We start from the raw sequence: 25,173 nt of genomic DNA, 5'->3' as shown, positions 1-25,173 counted from the left end.
CCCGTTCTTAAGTTAAAAATACCTCAATTTTTCTAATTTTTCCAAATTAATAACCCCCAGCTCCCCCAAAGAGAACAGATCCGTTCCAATTATGTCAATCTCGTATCTATAGCTTGTGCTTAATCTTCCCATCAAGTTTCATCCCGATCTCTACACTCTAAGCGTTTTCCAAGATTTCTGGTTCCCCCCTCAAACCCACCATGTCTTCGGATCCGATTCGAATTGAAAATCGATCATCTGAGACATAATATTCCTCTATATATCAAGTTTCATTAAGATCCGATCACCCATTCGTAAGATACCTTCATTTTCACGTTTACCAAGAATTCCGGTTTCCCCCTCCAACTCCCCCCAATGTCACTGGATCTGGTCGGGATTATAAAAAACAAGAGTTCTAAAGCACAAGAACCTTCTAAATATCAAATTTCATTAAGATCTGATCACCCGTTCGTAAGTTACAAATATCTAATTTTTTAATTTTTCCAAATTAATCCCCTTCCCCCCAACTCCACCAAAGAGAGCAGATCTAGTCCGGTTATGTCATTCACGTATCTTGAACTTGTGGTTATTCTTCCAACCAAGTTTCATCCTGATCTCTCCGCTTTAAGTGTTTTCCAAGATTTCCAGTCCCCCCCCCCCCCAATGAAACTGGATTCGGTCAGGATTTAAAATAAGAGATCTGAGTTACAAGGTTCTTCTAAATATGAAATTTTATTCAGATTCGATCACTCCTTCGGAAGTTAAAAATGCTCATTTTTTTCTAATTTTTTTTAATTAACCTCCTCCCCAAAGAGAGCAGATCCGTTCCAGTTATGTCAATTCCGTATCTAGGACTAGTGCTTATTTTTTCCATCAAGTTTCATCCCGATCCCTCCACCCTAAGCGTTTTCCAAGATTTTAGGTTCCCCCCAGCTCCCTCCAATGTCACTGGATCTGGCCGAAATTTAAAATAAGAGCTCTGGGTCACGAGATCCTTCTAAATATCAAAATTCATTAAGATCCGATCACCCACTCGTAAGTTACAAATACCACAATTTTTCTCAGATGGTCAAATCGGGGAAAACGACTTTATCAAGTCACTTTGTGTAGCTCCCTGACACGCCTACAAATTTTCATTGTCCTAGCACGTCCAGAAGCACCAAATTCGCCAAAGCACTGAACCACACCCCCTAAATTCCCCAAAGAGACCGGATCCTGTCCGGTTATGTCAATCACGTATCTACAACACTTAAAAGCATTTTCCAAGATTTCCAGTTTCCACCTCCAACTCTCCCCAATGTCAAAATATCTGGTCGGGATTCGAAGTAAGAGCTCTGATACATGAGTTCCTTATATACATCAAATTTCATTAAGATTCAGTCACCCGTTCTTAAGTTAAAAATACCTCAATTTTTCTAATTTTTCCAAATTAATAACCCCCAGCTCCCCCAAAGAGAACAGATCCGTTCCAATTATGTCAATCTCGTATCTATAGCTTGTGCTTAATCTTCCCATCAAGTTTCATCCCGATCTCTACACTCTAAGCGTTTTCCAAGATTTCTGGTTCCCCCCTCAAACCCACCATGTCTTCGGATCCGATTCGAATTGAAAATCGATCATCTGAGACATAATATTCCTCTATATATCAAGTTTCATTAAGATCCGATCACCCATTCGTAAGATACCTTGATTTTCACGTTTACCAAGAATTCCGGTTTCCCCCTCCAACTCCCCCCAATGTCACTGGATCTGGTCGGGATTATAAAAAACAAGAGTTCTAAAGCACAAGAACCTTCTAAATATCAAATTTCATTAAGATCTGATCACCCGTTCGTAAGTTACAAATATCTAATTTTTTAATTTTTCCAAATTAATCCCCTTCCCCCCAACTCCACCAAAGAGAGCAGATCTAGTCCGGTTATGTCATTCACGTATCTTGAACTTGTGGTTATTCTTCCAACCAAGTTTCATCCTGATCTCTCCGCTTTAAGTGTTTTCCAAGATTTCCAGTCCCCCCCCCAATGAAACTGGATTCGGTCAGGATTTAAAATAAGAGATCTGAGTTACAAGGTTCTTCTAAATATGAAATTTTATTCAGATTCGATCACTCCTTCGGAAGTTAAAAATGCTCATTTTTTTCTAATTTTTTTTAATTAACCTCCTCCCCAAAGAGAGCAGATCCGTTCCAGTTATGTCAATTCCGTATCTAGGACTAGTGCTTATTTTTTCCATCAAGTTTCATCCCGATCCCTCCACCCTAAGCGTTTTCCAAGATTTTAGGTTCCCCCCAGCTCCCTCCAATGTCACTGGATCTGGCCGAAATTTAAAATGAGAGCTCTGAGACACAATATCGTTCCAAAAATCCAATTTCTTTAAGATCCGATCACTTCTTCGTAAGCTAGAAATAACTCATTTTTTTCTATTTTTTAAAATTAACCTCCTCCCCAAGGAGAGCAGATCCATTCCGGTTATGTCAATTCCGTATCTAGAACTAGTGCTTATTTTTCCCATCAAGTTTCATCCCGATCCCTTCACCCTAAGCGTTTTCAAGATTTTAGGTTCCCCCCAGCTCCCTCCAATGTCACCGGATCTGGCGGAAATTTAAAATGAGAGCTCTGAGACACGATATTGTTCCAAAAATCAAATTTTATTAAGATCCGACCACTCCTTCGTAAGTTAAAAATGCTTCATTTTTTCAAATTTTTCAGAATTAATCCTCCCCCCAACTCCCCCATAGAGAGTGGATCTGTTACGGTTATGTCAATCACGTATCTAGGACTTGTGGTAATTTTTCCCACCAAGTTTCATCTCGATCCCTCCACTCTAAGCGTTTTCCAAGATTCTAGGTTCCCCCCTGCTCCCCCCAAAGTCACCGGATCCTGTCAGAATTTTAAATAAGAGCTCTGAGACACGATATCCTTCCAAAGATCAAATTTCATTAAGATCCGGTCACTTCTTCGTAAGTTAAAAATAACTCATTTTTTTCTAATTTTTTAGAATTAACCCCCCCCCCCAACTCCCCCAAAGAGAGCCGATCCGTTCTGATTATGTCAATCACGTATCTAAGACTTGTGCTTATTTTTCCCACCAAGTTCCATCCTGATCCCTCCACTCTAAGTGTTTTCAAAGATTTTACATTCCCCCCAACTCCCCCAATGTTGCCAGATCTGGTCAGGATTTAAAATAAGCGTTCTGAGACAAAATGTCCTTCCAAAAATTAAATTTAATTAAGATCCGATAATCCGTTCGTAAGTTAAAAATACCTCATTTTTCCTAGATTTAACCGCGCCCCACTCCCTCGAAATTTTATTCCGTCGAATCGCAATAACGACAATTTTTAATTGAATCTTGTCTGGTTCTTGATACGCCTGCCAAATTCCACTGTCCTAGCTTACCTGGAAGTGCCTAAAGTAGCAAAACCGGGACAGACAGAACGACAGAATTTGCGATCGCTATGTTACTTGGTAGATACCAAGTGCCATTAAAACGAAGAGTAATATTTACTTCAAAATTCCTAGAAAAGACTAAGGGGGAATTCAGGGGAATAAGAGTGAAAATTAAGCTCAATCCCCCAGAGAAAACTCCCTCCGTTATCAGGTAACTATGAGATTTACTTTCAGATTCCCGTAAATCCGCACCCCCCTTCAGAGAACTTTTTGTTATTCTTTCTATATTTTCTTTTACATTCTTCGTTCAATTTCGTCAAATCAAGGAATTTTATTCCTTATAAATTCTTGTAAACCTACCTGCTGAGTATGCAAGAAAAGTATGAAAAACAATGTAAGCACCCTAGTCCTACTTGAATCTAAACTAGACCTACGATGCCCGGGCAACCTGAAGTGTTGCGGCAACCTTTGTCTGGCTTCGCCGACTAAAGTGTTGCGAGAGCAACACTTTGGTTTTGTTTCTTCGCTATCGATCAGTAATCACATGATCAAAGGCTATTCCTCAGCGTTGAAAAAAACAACAACAAAATAGTATCGAAAGATGGGACTAAATTGACTTTGCAGCCAGTTGAACTTTATCCTTTTCAATCGTATACATAGTGACGGATGAAAACTCGGAACAATATCTTATATAATCTAGTTGGTATTATAAAGCTATCCCTAACTTTTCGGGATCAAAATACCATAGATGACATTCTATTAATTATTAAAAAACTATCTCATTGTTTTACATTCTCGTTTGTGCTTGTTTCTTCACTATCGGTTAAATGATGAAGTTGTCAGCCTATCGAAGTTTTTAAAACGGTATGTTCAAACAAGAACGCAACCAGTTATCACATGACCAAAGTCTATTCCTCAGCGTTGAAAAAACAACAACTATAAAATAATATCGAAAGAAGGGACTAAATTGACTTTGCAGCCAGTTGAACTTTATCCTTTTCAATCGTAAATACCGTGACGAATGAAAACTTGAAACAATATCTTATATAATCTAGTTGGTATTATAAAGCTATCCGTAACTTTTCAGGCTTAAAATACCATGGGTGACACTAATTATTACGAAAATACCTCATTGATTTACATTATAGTTTGTACCCGTTGCGTAAACACTTAATTCTGTCAGATTTAAAGAGTTCGAATACAATGTGCACCAATTTGCACAAATTTATAGCCCAAAGTGGACAGATTCTTTCTTACAAGTCCCTCTCCCGTGATAGACATCAGGTTCACCGGAAAAAAATAAATGTGTACACCAACTAGCAAAAGTTGCAAACCCCTCGTCACTGAAGATGATTGTAGTCCAACAGCCGAATATTACTTACAAATCCCCTATATGTCTTACCACTGGAACCAAATTGGTTTAACCATCAAATACACCAGAAACAAATAATAGGTACACCAATTAGCAAAAGTGGTAAACCCCTCATTCCCGAAGATGATAATGAGCTAACAGCCGTTTCTCGCCCAAAGTGAACCGATTCTCACTTATAAGTCCCTCTCCTGTGATAGGCATCAAGTTCACCGGAAACAAATAAATGGGTACACCAACTAGCATAGTTGCAAACCCCTCATCGCCGAAGTTGACTGTAGCCTAACAGCAGATTGTTACTTACAAGTCCCCTAAATATCTTACAAAATTGTTTACCATCAAATACACTGGAAACAAACAATAGATACACCAACTAGCAAAGGTTGCTAACCCCTCATTGCCGAAGGTGACTATTACCTAACAGCCGACTGTTGCTTACAAGTCCTCTATATGTCTCACAATTTGCATCGGCATAGATTTCATTTCAGTGTGTACCTTGCTACTGAAGTTGTCAACCCTTTGAAACTTTCAAACTGGTATACCTCATGAAGGAATTTTTGTACCCAAAAGTGGATGTCATATACTTCGATCACCTCATCAAAAGCTATCGATTGCCATCGAAAAAAAAATTCTATCTGTCCTAGTTCAAAAGTTGTTTTTTTTGCCGTAGGCCAATAACGTCACCACTTAGAAAGGAGCAAAGGATAAGCTCCAATTTCTTTAGCAATGAGAGAACTTTTAAAGTTTCTTAGGCACATCTGATACCATTTCTCTACTGCAGTCCCAAGTCCGAAAAACCGAATGATAAACTCAGCTGAAATCACGAACAGAAATGCGTATAAACAATAAATGGCAGCACTTTCGGACCCGTGGGAAAATGCTACATTTTTGCTTCTGTAAATTTTTCTATTTATCACTCAAATATTGGCTGTAGGGCCGGGTAGCTGCCGCATATATTTAACACTTACAGATTTTAGTCAATCTTCAATTTGAAAGTGGTGCCTGCCTGCTTGCCTGCTAGAACGGGCTTTCCACTCGAAAGCAGAAACATGGTTTAATGAAACGAAAGCTTTGCTGCAAAACTTCAGATACTCCTCTCTGACATCGGCTATAGAACTCCACTTCACTTCGCACACCATAGGCTCTTGCTCATGGACAAGCAAAAACCATCCTTTTTGGCCCCAGGCAAGAGTTCTGCGGATCTTCCCAAAATGTAATGTCATATTCATCAATCCGGCCTGAGTTCCACACTTTCCATAAAAACCGCACAGGTTAGACCCTTACCAGTTTCCAGGAATAAGCTGAGATCAGCGGCATAGGAAAAAAAAAACTGGTCAAAATCAAAGTGTTGCTCTCGCAACACATATAGAATATAAACCATTTTAAGCCTTTTTTATTGTGTACATTTTAGCTACTGTGCCACTAGTGAAATATTTGAATTAAAGTCACTTAAACAGTTAAAACTATAAGTTTTCTCAAATACTCAAACGACATCCCATGTTTATTTTGTTACATACGTTAGAATCTTAAAATTTCTTTACTACATAAAATTTATACCTCACTGATATTTTCTGTAGTAATAGCGGCTGATGACAAGACTTTCGACAAAGAACAACATTTATTTCATTTTTCAAAATTTCCCTTTGCCATAATGGGACTCCTAATAACAGTTAAATTGTGATGACAAATGTAATACCTGAGTACCACAATCACAGAAAAGGGGAGTTTATCCTCATGGCTATATCAATTCGTGCGATTTCATATTTAAGATTTGATTTAACAAACATTCAGCAGAGGTATATTTCAAGTAATTTCAATAAACTCTTGCAGACAGTGGGATTTGGTGGTAGTGGTTTTGCCATCAGATTTATTCTGGGAGTCGATGCCACAAAAGAAGAAAAATAAATCTTGCATCTTGTAATATCTTATAAATATTTTATAAATATATACTACTATAAAAAAATAGAAACAGTATTTTTTTTTTTTACCTGTAGATTATGACACCAGTATCCTGCAGACCAGACTTCTAAACCAAGGGTTTTCAAATGCTCTTTAACGAATTTTTCTGGTGTCGGAATGGACAAAGATGAACGTCTTATCCTACTCATATTTGTGGCAACAAACCCTGGTAAAACACATTGAATGGTAACTCCATAGGGCCTGTATTCCAGAGAGATATCTTGGCTAAACTTATGCACAAAAGCCTGAAAGTGAAATAAAAACCCAATATGTACAACATTTACTTGTACAATTTGTACAAGAGTTATAGCTATTTGCAGCGTAACCAGTTAGTAAGGCCAAAGAGAAACATGGACTTTACCAATAAAAATATTGGGACTCAAAAGCTTTCTGTTCTTTTTAGTAGATTGATAATGCTAAAAAAAGAAAAAAGAAAAAAAACATTAAAGGTGGAAGTACTTCTCTTGCATTTTCTTAGAAAATGTCTATCTAAATTTTGTTTGTCTGTCTAAATTTTTCGTTCAGCATTTAAATCGATGCGTTAACTGCCTGGGTTTTCCAAATGTTTCATAATAATAAGCCAATGAGATTGTGCAAACTTATAAACACGGAAATGTAGGGCTGTAGTCTGTCTGTTTCTCTTTGGCTGGGATTACTTGATATAGCTAAAATAGTTAGTTCAAAAGCAACCTATACCAAGAGCACCCGCACCAGAGGACAAGGCATCAACTTGACCAAAAATATGTCTAAAATGCTGAAAGCTATATAATATTGCAATAAATGACTGTCCAGATACACAAATTATGTCACAAACACATAAATTTATAGCTGAGGGGAAAAAAAACTAGAAAATTTAATGTTTTTCTTATTGTTGTTTTAGGCCTTAAAAATACGATTAAAATGATTTTCTTAAAGCTAAGAAATATAAAAACGAAATAAAATTCCTCATTTGAATCTACTTCTAGCCCAGGCACTAACTCAGGAATTTTTTCGGGGGAGGGGGCCAAAACCTTCGAAACAGCAGATATAAAATATCACTTTTTTATTCAGTAATGCAAAAAGCACGTATATCGGAAAATACTGATTAGCTTTAATCTGTAGTATCGTAGCGGATGAGGGGAAGAAGTCAAAAGCCTCAAAAGTACGTTTTAGGCTCAGCTTATGTTCATCAAACAGTTCGTGGTAACGAACTGTAGTAAGGAGCGACCCGGCTCAATAGTAAACGAAACTCTAAATAACGGAATTTTGATGCTAAAATATACATCAAAAGAATCGGATTTTCATGCTGATTTTAAATATATAAGTTTCATCAAATTTGGTCTTTGTCATCAGAAGTTAAGAGCCTGAGAAAATTTGTCTTATTTTAGAAAATAGGGGAAAACACCCCCTACAAGTCACAGAATCTTAACGAAAATCACATCATCGCATTCAGCGTATCAGCGTATCCGTATATGAAATGGTTTGTCCCCTCCGCAATCCTTCGCTCTTTACGCTAATGTTTGACTCTTTACCACAATTCTGCTTTTTAAAACAAATTAAAAGATTTAGCATAAAGAGCGAGGGATTGCGGAGGGGACAATCCATTTCTTATACGGAGTAATTTCTGTTCGTTTTAAGTTTTAATGTCGCTCCTTACTTTCAGTTAGAAAAACTAGTTTTTTTTTATGTAACAGCGATTTAGAACCAGTGATTAATCTATTATATCCCACTGAAAGGGAAATTTTAGAGTTAACAGTTCAATATGGATGCTGTGGCGGGTAGTTCTTCTATTGCAAAAACGTAGATTTTAATGAAAAATGATAGTTTCCAAAATTGATCCATTAAAAGCTTTACTTTATCCTGCAAAGGGGGGATAAACGCCCTAATATCAAGAATAATTCTATTTTGCTGTGGAAAGCAAACTCTCTTTACAAAAAATAAGAGTAAAATTGCTAATTACTTCAAAGAAGGTAAAAATTTAGACATAAAATGGGTTAATAATTGGGCAGTGACTTGACCGGGTAATTGCATGCTGTAAAATCCCCCAAAAAAGGCTTCACACATTTATCTAGATTCTTAATAAATGTCCTACTTTTGCCAAAAATCCCAAGAAACCATTGGGAAATTAAACATTTCACAAAATTTCGGGGGGGGGGGGTCTGGGCCCGAGCCCCCCCTCCTGCGTACGTGCCAGTTTTAGCCCTAATTCTTTGCTCAGTTATCAATTTCCAAACTAAAGGTGAAAAAGAGAGCGAGCTGTAATTAGGATGGTATAGTAGTGAGATGTTTCTTTTTCTTCCCTTGCTGAACATGGTTTACTCTTTTTCTTGCCCCCCTCTCCCCAAAAAATTAAGTGGCAACCCTACTCATTGGAGTTTTGTCCACATTACCCACATGGACGCTTCTTGTGTTCTACATTTGTAATAAAGGAAAAGAGACTTTAAATAAAAGAAAAAAGTGAAATGTAAAAGAAACGTACAAGTGAAGAAAAACAAAAAGCAAACAGAAAAAGAAATTAAAAAAATCTGCTCGTTATCTTTCTTCATATCCATTTTCCATATTCAGTGCGAATTATGTTTCACTTTAAATGCAATAGTCAAAACTAACAAGAATGAAAAAAATGAAGTTGGACTACATTAAAACTGAAAAAACTGAGGAGGCTCCATAAAATTATGGCTGAAATATTAAACTTTCGCTATTTATTTCTATTTCATTAGTCTTATATGACCCTCGTCTCACTCCCCAGTTTCGTCCGTCACGTGTAACGTAGTTTCCTACAGTTTCCTACGCTCGCGTAGGAAACTGTCAAGAAAACTTCATCCCTCAGGAAAGAACCATCTTACACCGTCTAGCATGGCCCAGTAAAACCATACAGGACATTATAAAACCATAAATAGAAATTTTCGCGGAAAAATTAAATTTAAAAAAAAAACAAAAAATTCTCTATTTTTACTTCATATTGGTATATTTGCATGCATATCTTATATACATACATATATAATGTCTGATATATATATTTCTAAAAATATATATCCATCAGAGCTTACTCTTGAACCTAGTCATGGCGCTGGTCATGAAGATCATTTCTTAGATTTAAATATTAATATTTGTGATAATAATAAATTAAGTTTTAAAATGTATAATAAAACGGATGATTTTGATTTTGAAGTGATTAGTTTCCCATTCCCTGAAAGTAATATACACTCAAATATCACGTATTCGGCGTTTTTCTCACAGTTACCTCGTTATGCAAGGATTTGTAGTAATTATATTGATTTTAAAAATAGATGTAAAATCTTAAGCCAAAAATTGATATCAAGAGGTTTTTCTGCAAATAAATTAACTTGGCAATTTAAAAAATTTAGTTTTCATTATAACGAACTTTTAAATAAATATCAAAAGAATTATCTGGAAATACTTAAAGAAATTTTCAACTATTTTCGGAGGTTCAACAAATAATGATGCAGCACCATTTATTTTGAATTGTGTTTCGAATAGAGCGGATTTATTTTAAAAATAGCCATATGGTAAAGATAAATTCTATAATTGTTTAGTTCATTCAATTTTTTTTTTGCAATGTGTTAATATTTGTGATTTGGTAAAATTTATCATATTTAGTTTACCTATTGTTGCTAAAAAGAGGGATAAGCTTGTTTTGGTGCTACTTGGTTGTTTTACATTTGCTTTTTTTTTTCATAGGCATGTATTTTGGGGGTGATACCTGACACCGGGATGCCATGGATATTCTGTGGTAGCCACAACACTTGGCTGGGTAGAGAATTTAAAGTGGCGAAACCCTATAGGCAAGTGTATTCTCCTGATGAGCCCTTGTGTTGGGTTGTTGCCTCTGAATTATTTGTCTTTATTATTTTTTCTATTGTTTGGTAAATGACGACTTATACTTATTGACGACATGACTGCCTGTCCATGGATTATTCTTTATGGTTGATTGTGTATGGCTATGCTGTTTGACCTATGTGATTGTATGGATGAGTAGGGTTAAGGCCTCATTCAAGTGCTGGTCTATAGTAATCACTAATTTAGGAAAACAGTCTTCCTTTTCTCCTTCTGTCTCTCTTTTTTTTATGTGTTTGTGCTGTTGCATTGGTGATTTCTCTTTTCATGATACAATATATTATATATAATGGTATACTTATTTGAGCCAAATGTACATCCGCACTTTTTTTTTCACCTGGTGGTCAGAATGATCTTCCCCTAATTATCCTATAGTTAATAACAACATTAAAAACTTAAAAATCTGTTTACTTTTAGAAACGTAGACCGTTAAACAGAATTTGAATAAATTAGGATAAACTTATTTGGAAGTTTTCTAGTCCCTAGGCCCCAGCTCCACACTGTCAATGGCACTGTTAGTTTTTAATATCATTAAATCTATGTTAAGCAGCTTGAGTTGCCTCTATGTCAATTTCATTAACCCTTCGGTATGGGCAACATGGTAGTAAAAATTTAATTATCTTTGAATTGTAAATCATGGGAAAGTCCATATTTAATATGCATATTTTCTTCGCACCACACATCATTATAACTGTGAAAATAGCTGAATCGTTGCAAATTAAAATGTTTTAAAAGAGGGAGAACTTTTTTATGTGTATTTACAATTTCGATAATTTTTATGCAAATACACACAGGCAAACGCAATTGAACAATTGTGTAGCTGAAATCGTCTTGAAAAATTGTCAAGGGAAACTCAAAATGCAATTAATTTAATTGCAACCATTTGTTATGCGTCTTTTGTGACAGTCACATAATAGTTTGAATGTTGAATGCAAGTCGTAGATGATCGACAGGGTAATCATAGATGGCGTTATCTTTTTAATGTTACGAGACAGTAGGAAATCTATTTGCATTAAAATATGTTTCAAACCTTGTACGCTATTGCATTAAGAATGACCTGGAGAGACAACAACCCATCCCAGGAAAAAGAGAGATATCACTATGAGACATTTTCACCGCTTCATGTCCCCTCGTTTGTCCTCAAATTCATTCCATTCTAAGTAAAGATCTCCGTCCTGATACAGCCAACATTATTTAAGCCTGTTTTTTTTATCCTAATTTTTTTGTTTTAACCTAAATAAATATGCAAATTGTCAAGTTTATAAGGCTTCAGGGACTTTACAATTGGAAATACTTCGAGTTTTGCCTTGTAGCTATGCAGATACGTTGAGTTTAAAAATTAAATAGAAATTATTGCCTTTTCTATTAAAAATAAATTTGTTTGTTCTTTATTTTCGTAAAAACTGGCGCAACATTGGAACCAATTTACTTTACATTTATTTAGCCAAATGGTATTACTCTTACTAATTCAATCCTTACTTCTTTTATTAACTTTTGCATTTATGCTTAATTTTTACAATACATTTTTGAATAGATTAAATGCAAGCTAAAATAAAAATGACACATCCAAATAATCGAAAGCAACAACTTAGAAGGAAGCATTAACAGGAAGCAAGTGTTATACAGCAGCTATATACATAAATTTTGAAGGAAATTCACGAGTTTAGTCACACCACTGAGGAGCGTACACAAAGGGGGGCTCAGGGTGCGGCACTCTCAAATCCTAGATTTTCCCCAGTTTCTCGGCGCCTGCTATTAATTTATAAAAAAGTTTTTTTTTAACCTTGCTCCCCCTCTCCCAAATACATTCCTACATACGTACCTTACTCCAATAGACCGAAACTCTTTAACGGCTAGAGAAATGAAAAGAAATCTTCAAAAATGTGTAAGCGCTGCATTTGACAGCACTGGATACCATCTTAAGCATTCCTTGAAAAGGAGGTCAAGATCAATAGTCGCAGTCTTATAAAAGTTGCTTTTCAAGATATGTCGTCATTTCTTGAAAAGAGGTGCAAGATCAATAGTTGCAGTCTTACAACAGTTGCTTTTCAAGATATGTCGTCATTTCTTGAAAGGAGGTGCAAGATCAATAGTTGCAGTCTTACAACAGTTGCTTGTCAAGATGTGTCGTTGTTTCTTGCTCTCATCTATGGGGTGCAACTAATTTATTTATTATATGCAACTCGCTTCAGTAATTATCTTTTAAGATAATTATTAGCTTTGTGATAAAATAAATACCCATACAAGGGATAAAATATTCTCCAGGGCAACATTGCTTCTAAACGAAAGAAATGATGGGTTACATTAAATCTATCCTCATAGAAAAACGAGGTTAAAATTAAAGAAAAAACCTGGGACCTATTCCTTGAAACCCTGTCGTATCCATTGCATCGCGCAGGATGGTCACCACTGTATAGGTGTTGTTTCAGCACCACAAACAAACTAAGTTTAAAGCAATTTAAATGCTGGAAATGAATTAAAAAAAACAAAAAATATTACCAATTTAGAAAAACTATTGCTGATCATTGGCGATTCCAGGCTAGTAATACAAAAAAATATGACATTCAAAAACAGAAATAGTAAAAGTCTGTGACGAAATCTCTTATTTGCTTATCTTGCGACAAAGGCTTAATTGTCTGACAAATGCATAAGCCACCAGAAGCCAGATTCGGTATTCATAGCGAAAAAAAGAGATAGAGTTTGAAAATTGAATTTTTTTATCAAAATATTTCCAGTACAGCCGAAATTCTCAGAATTTTGCTCCGTCCTCTACAGGCATCAAGCCAGTTCCTTGGAATTGTGTTTAAAAAACAAAATTAGAAATTCATATGAAAAAAATATTTTTTTATAGGCCAATAGAAAATTCCTGGGTTTTCCGTTGGCTCATTTTCTGGGTTCTCATGCAACAGCGGCTACATAAGCTTTTCTAATGCCCAAATAAAATTTCTGCGGGTGTTGGGAATGGCAAAGGTCTCTAAACTAGGGCTTTGTCTCATGTTTTTTTTCGCTGAATATTAGAAAATTAGCACTTTTTTTAGATTTTTTTAGCTTAGTTGCTCCCTGCAATCCTCTATGGCTGGATATCGAAAAGTACCGGTCAGTCTCTGCGTTGAATTTGTACAATGAATTAATTTTGTTATATGGTACATACATTTATCCTTTTATTTTATCCTACTTCGATTTAAGCTTGCCCTCTGTATTCAAAGCATCTTTTGGTACTTGTGTATTATAGCGACAACACTGCTGTTCTTGATCAGTTGTAAAACGGATTTCTCTGCGTGCTCCCGGAGATGATTAGCTTACCCTGAGTGAAATAAACTATTCTGAAGGTATATTTTATTAAATATTTAGTACATAGAGTTGGTTAGGTTAGGTATTTATATAAAGCGTCCTGGGTGGCCTGCTTTCCATAATTTTTTGTTGTAGTTTCCATGATTTTGTTACTAAAGTATTATATTATATTTCATAAGCTAATTATCTTCGAGTACACATAGAGAAACCAGTTTTACAACAGATCAAGAACAACGGTGTGGTCGCTATAATACACAAGTGCCCATCTTTTTTAAGGGTCAAACCGATCATTAAAGTAGAATTAATGGATTTCTGGATAATCTCAGCCTTGGCCAAGATGTTAATAAGGTACTGAACTAAGGATTTGAGCAGGCGGAGAATTAATAAATGTCTTCTTTGATTAATTTCGGCTATTGTTACATTCTGTAATTAAACATCATACAGTCAGCAATATTCTGCTCACACGTTAATTTTGGCAATAAATAACGCAAAGGATAGTAATTCGGAAATCAAAAACAAAATAATGGTAATGATTTGAAATTTTCCATCTAGTCTTGTTTAATTGTACACATTATAACCACAGAGTCATCTACTACAAATGAAGGTAAATAATGGATTTTCTCACGATTCAATAATTGTGCTGAAAAATGGACGTACTTAAAAAGGTTATTTAAAATATGACAAAATGACAGCTTTTGATTTTTCCTAACTCGAATACACCAAAAAATTCTTTTAATGTCGTCCTCTGGCAAGATTTTTATTTTGTTTGTCTAATTTTGTTTAGTTTTTTGCCTAGTTTGAAGCCCCTCCAGCAACATCTATTCCCATCCCTAGAAAAAGTAAATATTTTGTTCACGGTAAAGGATGAGTAATAAATAAGGAAATAACAGAGACCTTTTACGTAAAGACAGATATTTTAGAAATATTTTTTTTTGTAGATTGCATATACCTAATAGGGTATATATAATCCCGTTATCGCCATAAAAGCCATCTAAAAACAGAAGACATGAATTTTTCTATCCTTTTCGAGGAGGATTATAAATAAATAACTGAATAGATAATTATGACCTCTAGGGGTATAATCATAATAGTAAAGTTGAAATTATTTCGTTGTAAGGTTTGTGGTGCCGATTAGGATGTGCGGCATTCGCTTACTAATTATTTTCTCTTGTATTATTCTAGTGTATTTTTGTTACCCCCACTCCCGAAGTTTTTACTTCTCAGATTGACTGTAAATACTGATGATGAAGTTTGGTATAATAAATATTTCTCGTTCTCTTTCTCAAGGATTGTTCTCTGAAATAAATTGTCTGGCAAATAAGTACTTTTCAATGTTTAACCATAGCTATTTTGAAGCAAGGCAATGGATTAGTCTCTTCACTCACGACCCCCCATGATTGGCAAAATCTACTTGGGTACTTACCTTTGTGCTGGAATACATAGTCATGAGAGGGGTAGGTAGTAGTGCAGCTGCAGATGACACATTAATAATGAGTCCTTTTCTTTTTTGTACCATTTGAGGTAACACCATGATTGACATTCTGACAACAGAAATACAATTGCAATTTACCAGTCTCATTGCAAAACCTACAGAGTCTTCCACCTAAAAAAAGAAGAAAAGTTACTTTTGCGCAAAAGCAAATAAAAGTAATGAAAACCAAAAGGAAACAAACATTATTGGTGTGGCTGCTCAGTTATTTGAGAATTATATAAAATGTAGGTAGGGTGATAGGGTGGGGTAAAAAATTACCCTACGTACTTGTTTTTGAGATTTCTCAATAACCTCTGAGGCTACACCATCGTGGTTCCGTTTAATCTTCCAACACCCCACAGAGAATCTTTGTTGAATCAGTGGACCTACTGCGTCCATCCAGAAAGGAGGTAAAAGGGGTCTGGGGTAGTTTTTACCCAATCATCTTTTACTTACATAACAAGAAAACTGAAAACTGTCAGTGTCAAATATTTTGAAAAACGATTAGAGAGTCTGAATGGCTAACATTCGATAGGGAGACTATAGTTGCACTACTTCCATCATTTATCTATACCAATACTGAAGGTCTTGCATCCTTCTTAGTACTAAATTTAGAGTTTCTGCTGTTCCAAAAGTCTTTAGTACCCAGAAGTTGGATATTTTTACCCTCCTTTGCCTCTCCCTTTTCTTCCTTACTTTTCTAGGATGTCAAGAGGAGTACCCACAAGAAACTAATTGAGGAAGAAGTCATGGATCTTCTTGCAAGTTAGAAAGATCTATCAGATATAACAGATGTAGATGAAGGTCGCGATAGGGATCCTGATTTTCAGTTTGAAGAGGACGTCAAAGATACTGTCATAGAAGCCGAAACTGACGAAGAAGAAGGCGTAAAACTCGATCAAATTAGTTTTCTAGATATACAAGAACCCCAGATCTGGAGTATGTTAGACGGAAGTGACGTTCCTCTTGCAAGGTCGCGGAAAAAGCCCATAGGGGTATTTATTAGTAGGATGGTAGAACTATAGTGTCTAAGCAGCCACCGTCAACTTCATGTACTCGCTCTTCCAATATAGTATCACAACCACCTGGTGTTCGAGGGCCATCCAGGGTAGGACGGGAGCTGGCCCCAGAAGAAGCTTGGAATAAACTGTTCACTAAGGAAATGGTCGAGGAAATTGTGAAGCATACCAGCGAAAACATTGCGCTCTGTCGAGCCAAGTAAAAGCTCAGTCAACTGGAAAAGAATTCGTTTACAATTGCTATAGACTACATCGAAATGAGAGCCTTTATCGGTCTATTATACCTGGCCGGAGCGTTCGAATCCGGAGGAGAAGAAGCTGAAAGTCTTTTTGTAGCTGATGACACTGACCGAGATATATTTAAAGCAGCCATGCTCGTCAAAAGGTTTCTGTTCATCGAGGGTTCCTTGCGCTTTGATGATTTTCAGAATCGATAGCGTCAAGATCGTTTAGCTCCTATCAGTGATCTTTTTGGTGATTTGATTACAGAATAGAGCAACAACTTCGCCCCGGGTGAGTATCTGAAAATCAACGAAATCCTCGTTCCTTTCAGGGGTTGATGTGTGTTCAGAATGTACATCCCTTCGAAGCCAGCCAAGTACGGACTGAAAATGCAGTGTATAGCTGACACCCGTACCTACTACTTATCCAATGCCTTCCTATATTAAACAAAAACAAACAAACAGAAACATAACCGCGGACAACAGGTACTCCTCGATTGATTTGGTTGACGAGCTGAACAGACAGAATACCACCTAAGTTTGAACTCTCATAAAGAACAAGCGCGAACTCCCAGGAGCGTTTCTTCCGCAGAGGGATCGTGAGCCTGGTTCCCCGATCTTCGACTTTGCTCAGAAAAAGACTATTGCATCGTATATGCCTAAGAACAGCAAAGCAGTAGCTTTGATCTCTTCAATGCAAATGCAAACACAAACACGATAGATGAAAATTCAAGCAAGCCGGAGGCAGTCGAGTTTTACAACGCAAAATAAATCTGGCGTAGACAGTTTAGATAAAAATTGTGCTAACTACACTATTTGCCGCCACTGTCAGCCATAGCCACTTGCAATCTTCTTTGCAATGCTTGATATTGCAGGATTAAGCACAGGAGTACTTGTCAACACACCAAGAAGCCAGGAAAAGGTAATCCAATGCCGACAAATCCTCACACAGTTGGGATTATCCTTTACAAAGCCTCACTTGATGGTTAGAGCATCCATCAACTCTCTTCCTCGAGAACTTCGAAGGTTAGTGTCCAATATTGTTGGAATCAAGACTACAGGTATTTCAGACACTTAAATTTCACTTTCTGGCCGCAAAAATCAGCGCTGTAGTCTCTGTCCTCGTTCAGCTAACTGGAAGACGACTAGGGTCTGCAGCATCTGCAAAAGGGGGTGCTGCAAGGACCACCTCAACAAAGTTTGCCCAGAATATATCTAAATGATCCATTTTTATGTTAAACATATTGTATTTGATTGTATTTGCTTAAAGCTAAATTACAAGTTCCAATCTGAAATAGGTTTTATTTACAAGCGTTTTTAGTAATGGCGTAAATGTTTTACCCCACCTGAACAGTTACGAAACAAAACAAAAACACCCGACCAGTTATGGATTATGAAATAGCAATATTTTCAGTAAAAAAATTTACTACATTTACTGAAAATTAGTAAATTGGAATTTTCAATGGTTTTCACTGGATAAGAATTTATCAGCAAAGATTCAGAAGCTTTGCAGATAAGGTAAGTAAGTATTTAGTAACATGAATGGAGTGATTACGTTTTGTCCTTTTTTTTTAAACTTACATACCAATAGATTTGTTGAAAGTTTTCTGTTTAATACAACCTCATATATAACAAAATTTGAAACATAACAAATAATTAATTTTGTGTTGGTGCAAGTGTCTGAGCTCTCTAAATCGCATCTCCTACGTGAGACTTTAGGCATGCGTTCCTCTTCAAAAGCAAATACACAAGTATTTGAGCTAATCCCGCCAAGAATCATAGTTACTCTAGCCGTCTACCCGCGCCGTAAACCAAAACAGTATGAAAAATGTAGGTTCTCCCGTTCACCAGTGAGCTCAGGGAACTTGTCGGTCATGGGTCAATTCTGAAACTTGGTCTCCCACCAGAGACTTTAGCTCTTAATTTTTTATTCACTTCCAACGAGTTGATTTTAATTAAAAAAATCAACAGATTCGGTTTTTATTTACTTCCATGAAGCTGATTTTAATTAAGTTTATTTTTAGTTGAAAAAATTTTGAGTAAGATATTCCATACGTTGCTTTAAGGAGTGTCAAATTGTTTCCCTTTTTAAAGCAGTTAATAAAACGATACGTGTTCTAAGCGATAACCAACGTACATAAGATTTAAAAAAAATTGTTGTCAAACGGCCTACAGAGGGTGATGTGGTAGGATACTCAAGACATAAATCACCACGTAAAAAAAATTAAAGAATGATGAAATTTTTCAACTTTAGGGGAAAGCTGTTTCATTGCCCTGAATGAAATTCCTCGTTGATACGTGAAATCAAATATAAAGTATTATAAAATGTTTTCTATAACACCTAAAAGCAATCAGTCGCTTAACTGTAGTGTTTCGGCACAGATTACAACTCAGGGAATATTTCCCTTCTTATATTAATTAATGTTTGACATATCAAAGACATTTAAAATGGATGTCAATTTTTTGAATTCTCTATACAGCCATAAATATCCTAAAAAATTAAGAAAAATCGAGAATTTATGCTTTAATGAAAAAGACCTCCATATAGAGTAGTTATAGAGTCACTAGTGGCAGTGGTTACCAAAAAAACAGAAACCTGGGTGAAAAATCACGAAAAATTAGGCGAATGTTGCTAAACATACGCCGTATACATATGCCGTACGTATGCCGTAAACATATGCCATATACGGCATATGTGGCGTAATATATGTTGCAGCAAACAGATACAGAAGTTTTCCCTTGAAGGTGTAGTTTTCCGTAGGAAACAACAGATCGTTAATATTTCAAACTTTAGCATACGATGCACGCTATCAATTTTTAACTAATTTTGTCTATTTTAACGGTTCAACATGACAACACTGACGAATATGTGGTAATGCCTAAAAAACTTCATATTGTTGAAACAGGCAAGATAATCATAGCATAAAATCGATTTCTACAATCATGAATGGGCCTAAGATACGTTTAACATTTAGTTAGGCCTATTTTTTTTTAACTCTTATTCCAGCCATTGAAATTGTTTCACTAAGGATAAAATTTTTAATTTCCTCGGAAAATATGTTAAATATTTTACTTTAAGGAAATATATGTTAATGTTCCAGGGATAAGTTTTTTTTTATGTCTTTAGTATTTTAAAGGAATGTCAAGTCAGCCGTGATAACCAAATGCCATGGCCAAAGTGTCATTCAACTGTGGTTGCTGCATTTCCCGAATTGTGTGTGAAAACTTGAATTCTAATCCAGTCCATAAAATGCACTATAGATTACGCAAAATCACTGAAAACCATTCAGGTAAAAGATCAGGATAACAAGTTTTTAGGTTTTCTAATAATGTGATCAGTGTCAAGGCCTTTGCTAATTATATAACTGAAGTTATGTTGATATTACGACATCGCTCATTTTTCGGAACCGGTTTGATTCTTATTAGAGCAGAATAATAAGTTTACTTTGCGGAAACTATAATCTACAAAATTATCTTGCAAAGCGAAAGGTGGAAGTGTGATTAAAATCCTGTAATCTTTTCCGTTAGATACTCCACATTTGTTGGTTTCTCCCAATCTAATCTAGTTGTGCTTTGCGCAGACTGGAGTTTGACTTGAAATAATTTTTGAAATAGATAGGAATAATAATAAGAATGCCATAAGTATACTCCAATCTCCATTTTCCCATATCATTCTGCGCAAAATCGCCGACGGTTTTAGTTATTCGTCAAAAAAATCGCAAAAAATATGAAACAGTGTAACTATTGATTTTTCTTGGATTTGTGGAAGTTGAAGTTGGAAGTGGAGGTGGGATTAAAGCCAGTAATTTTTCCCTTACAAACACGCTACATTTGGTGATTTTCGTCAAGCAAAACTAGATATAGGTGTGCTTTTCCCAATCTGGAATTTGACTTAAAATAATCTTTGAATATAATTAATACTAATAATAAGAATGTCCCAATTATACTTCCATCCCATCTTTCCATGCTAAATAGTCGAAGATATGACTTTTATTAACTTCTCAATCCCTCTAGATAATAGCGTGTTAGTTGGACTTTACAGAGAATGAAAAATTTCCAAATTTGAACCAAAGCAGAAGTGGACTGCATATTTGATGACTCAAAGACCCCTTTCCAAGTCGGACAACCTGAAATCCTGATCACAAATAGAAAATTGACTCCTGCCAGGACTGGTTGAATTTTCTTTAAATCAGAATAGAATGGTAAAGTACGAACTAAATGTGATTCACATCTGTAGGCTTCTTTAAAACACTATAATGCAAGAGGCATGTAGCGTGCGTTTTAGCGTGCGTTAAGTACCGTAAGGGTACTTGTGTATTATTCAGAACACACTCAATAAGTGAAGTTAGGTTCTTTCGTGAAACAAACTACTATGCAGGTACATTTTATGAGAGAAACCGGTTTCATATCCACAAAGACAAAACTCAATTTAGTTTGCTACGCATAGTGATAGAAGATAGTGTCTGAACATGGATTTTGAAATAAAGATTTGGGATTTGCCAAAGACTGAAAAAGAGGCAATTATATTTTTCCAGGATAAGGGGTTGTTGCCCACAACAAAACAGTGCGTCACTGAACACAACATGACTTTATACTCTTACGAGAAGGAACATTACCCGAAGGAACGCATAGTGATAGAAGATAGCTAGCCTAACTTCACTTATTGAGTGTGATCTGAATAATACATAAGTCCCGCAGGGATTTTCAAATTTAAATTGAGACAGTAACTAGCCGAATATGCATCAGCGTCCAGACTCAATTTCACATTAGAAGAATTGAAGTTCGACTTTTGAAGTGAAATTTTTCTCCAGTAAAATCTGAACTTACCACTATTTTTCGGAACAATGAAGTTAAATATGTATGAGAACCCTATGACCCTATGTCTGACCCTATATAACCCTATGTTTACAGAATACAACATTTCATATTTATATCGAGAAGGATGAACACAGGTGCGTATTTTTTGTTTTCAGTCCTTTGACAATGGGAGGCTGTTTGAGTATCCTATTGTATGTCACTTCCCTTTGGAACAGAAAAACTGGGTCAATTTTCCATTTTGGGGGCATTTTGTGGCAATAAGTCTCGGCAATAAAAACAAGGCTTTTTAAAGGCTCAAAGATAACATTGGTGTGACGTTCGATGCATGTTCATGAATTCTAGAAATACTAACAATTATGTAGAAAAAATTACAAAATAAGAAACATCTATACATCATCTATATACAAATATTAAGCCACAGTTTAAGACTCCCAAACGATAGTTAAATTTATAATTTAAATAAATATATCAGGCCGAATATTATCAAAAAAAGATTGTGACGCTGCCAATCGGCTATAGCTGTCTGAATTTGACCGTAATTATCGAAACGATATTCATATAGGCTCTCAGTTTCAAGAGGATATTCCGGTGCGCAGTGGCACACTCGGCCCTGAAAAATTATATACTTTGTAAGATTGTCCGTTGTTATAGACCCTTCGTCTAATAGACTATTGACTATAGAGGGTAAGTGTCAAGGGGCACTCCGGTGTGCGATGGCACACTTGTCCCTGAAAAATATATATTTTGTAAGACTAACGTTTGTTTTAGACCCTTAGTCCAATAAACTACCAGCTATAGAGCAATATACTGTTCCAATCCACCTATTAGGAGATTCAGCATATTTTTGTGGGAAGGGGGTACATAGAGCCTCAAAAAGAGCGTTTGGCCCAAATTTTCAAACTTTTTATGATAGGGGCTTCAGGTGAATATGAAGGGAGACCTATATTCAGACCTCCCAATATTTCGAAGAATATATATATATATGGAAAAATATAGAGCATGCGTGCTGGAAGGGGAGGTGGTCGGAGATCTCCTCTTATTGCGGAAAAATAAATACTAAAAATTATTAGAAAGTGAAATTGGGCATAAACAGAGGAGGTTTAATTCTGTCTTATCTATGATCATTGTACATTATTTTGAATTACAAATAAATTTCAATAAACCACTTTCCTTCTAGCATAAGTCGATATTTTAGAGTTGAGAGGGGATAGAACCCCTTATATTTAGGATGGCATGAAATTGATCAGAAATCAAAATTTCAATAATTAGTCTTTTTTTAATAAAAAAGTACGGCGTTGAAACTTGGAATGGAGATAAATTGCCCAATATATGAATGACGAGGCTTTTTGCAACCTGAGCTCCATGCGTTTTGCACTAAAGTTGGACTATACCTCAAGAATACAAAACATTTCAAGAAATGTTTTGAAAGGCAATCAATAAATATAATTCATAATATCCAAATGGTTACGTGTATTGCATTGGAAATATCTTTCAAACACTCGTAAAATGTGAAGAAATAAACGTGAGCATGTGACAAAGTGAACTAAGTGAGGACATAGAGGTGGAATCCCTCCTGATATAAGGAATCATTTCTCTTCGTTTCAAATCTTAACGTCGTTATTTACTATCCTTGGAATAAAGTAGGGTACTTATCTGTTAGCCAGTAGGCGCTCGAGATTTTTGATCTACAAAATCATAGAATAACCGGTTTGTTAAGATAAGATTTATTCAACATGAGATACACATAAAATTTTACATTTTATTATTCCCCCAAAGGCTCTTTGGTCAGTAAAGAAGAGGGAAGATAAACGAGTCACTTACTCAGCGAAAAAATAAGTTAAAATAATCACTTACTCACAGAGACAAGAGCAAAAAGGAGAAGAAAAGCTGTTTGTATACTAAGACAATTAGCTTCGGCTCAGTGGAAAACTAAATTGTAGCTATATGCTAATAAATATTTAGTTGGTATTTCAGTTAGATTAAATGTTACATGCAGTCCCAACAAATATACCCCTCTCCCCTAGTGTTCAAGTTTAAAGCCCAAATTATATAAATTTTACTTATCGTCTCAGTTGTTTCAACGCCGTACCTGTAGATACAAATTGTGGAGTGTATACTGGCTAACAGATCAGTACCCAAAGTAGATTTTTAATTTGATACATTGAAAACAATTAGGAGAAGTTCCTTGTCAAACAGTTCGTAATAACGATCTATAAGTAAGGAGCAACCTGGCTCAATAGAAACTGAAACTCTAAAAAACGGAGTTTTGATACAAGTAGATATGTTAAAAGAACTGAATTTTTATGGTAATTTTGAATATATAAGTTTCATTATGCTTAGTTTTACCCATCAAAGGTTATGAGCCCGAGAAAATTTGCCAGATTTTCGAAAAGACGGGAAACCCTCCTAAAAGTAACAGAATCTTAATGGAAATCGCACCATCAGATGCAGCGTATTAGAAACCTTACGGTAGAGGTTTCAAGCTCCTATCTAAAAAATGTAGAATCTTGTATTTTTTGCCAAAAGAAAGATTACGGGTGCGTGTTTTTTTTTTTTTTGGGTGATCATATCGACCAGTGGTCCTAGAATATTATGAGAGGGCCTTTTCAAACGAAAATTAAAAGTTCTAATGTCAATTTAAGCGAAAAAATCGGAGGGTAACTAGGCCCCCTCCCATGCCCCTTTTTTCTCAAAATGGTTCGATCAAAATCTTGACATAGCCATTTTGTTCAGTACAGTCAAAAGACTGAAGAGCTATGTCTTTGGAGATATCATGACCCCTCCCCCCACAGCCCGTGGGGAAAGGTCTTTCAGTCAAAAAAATTGCCCATTGTTTACGCATAGTGTTTTTTATTGGTAAGTATTTTTATATTTTTTCGGAGGGGGAAGGGATATTTTCTGCTGGTGAATTTTTTACGGGGATAATTTTCCAATGGGAGGGTAGTTTCCAGAGGGTAAATTTTCAGGAGAAATTTTACACTAGGAGAATTTGACAGAATTCCTCTACGAAATTCTTCTTATGCATTGCTTTCTTATTACCGACTCAATTTTGCGTGTGGAGATGTTAAGGTAATCGTCCAGGGTAAATTTCCACCAGGATTGAATTTTCTAGAGAATAAATCTTTGGGATGGAGGGATTTATCCGTGGATGTGTTGCCAGATTTCCCGGTACTACTTATAAAACGATCAGAAATTAAATAAACAAAAACATCCTTTTTTTAACTGAAACATTAAAAATTAAAACGAACAGAAATTATTACGTATATGAGGGGGATTGCTCTTCCTCAACACCTCATTCTTTACGCTAAAGTTTGAATTCAGTTCCAACTCTTTAAGAACGACTCCCGAAACACTTTTGTTTAATTAAAACAATAAGAAGCTTTTTTAAAAGTACTAAAAACATTTGCGTAAAGAACGAGGTGTTGAGGAGAAGCACCCCCCCCCCCTTCTCATGTATGTAATAATTTCTATTCATTTTAAGTTTTAATGTTGCCCCTTATTTTCAGTTAAAAAAACCTTGTTTTTTTTATTTAGTCAATAGACAACTCAATTTAGTTAAACTTATTCTAAAAAAATCGTCACGCCAATCTCAAATCTCAAAAGACAAAATGTTGTTTATTTTGTTTCTGTAGCTAGTGCTATGATGGTGGTAATGTGTGTTCTGAGTAAATTGCGCAATTCATTAACGCACGGTGGCTTATAGCAGAAAAACAAGATCAGCAACCAGGAAAAACCTTGACATTGCTACAAGAACAAGTATTTAGTAAGCTTTCTTTGCCAACGTACTTTTGGAATTTTTGTAGTCGCTCTAATTACTAGCATGGAA

General features: G+C 35.7%; 1 protein-coding gene across 2 annotated transcripts in view; it reads right to left on the bottom strand.

Moving 5' to 3' along the window:
- The window catches only part of LOC136042127 (very-long-chain 3-oxoacyl-CoA reductase-B-like), a gene marked incomplete at its 5' end in the record, with an annotated part of 58,354 nt that overhangs the window by 11,958 nt on the left and 21,223 nt on the right, over positions 1-25,173 (bottom strand). Inside the window, 2 exon segments of one of the 2 annotated variants that reach the window (XR_010621179.1) lie at positions 6,723-6,938; positions 15,242-15,421. Coding sequence is in view for 1 of the 2 variants with exons in the window: in XM_065727036.1 (XP_065583108.1) it covers positions 15,242-15,421 (180 nt within the window). 2 annotated transcript variants of the gene reach the window in all.

Source organism: Artemia franciscana, unplaced genomic scaffold, assembly GCF_032884065.1.
Source record: "Artemia franciscana unplaced genomic scaffold, ASM3288406v1 PGA_scaffold_67, whole genome shotgun sequence".
NCBI classification, from domain to species: domain Eukaryota; kingdom Metazoa; phylum Arthropoda; class Branchiopoda; order Anostraca; family Artemiidae; genus Artemia; species Artemia franciscana.
This window is presented reverse-complemented; position numbering and strand designations above follow the sequence as displayed.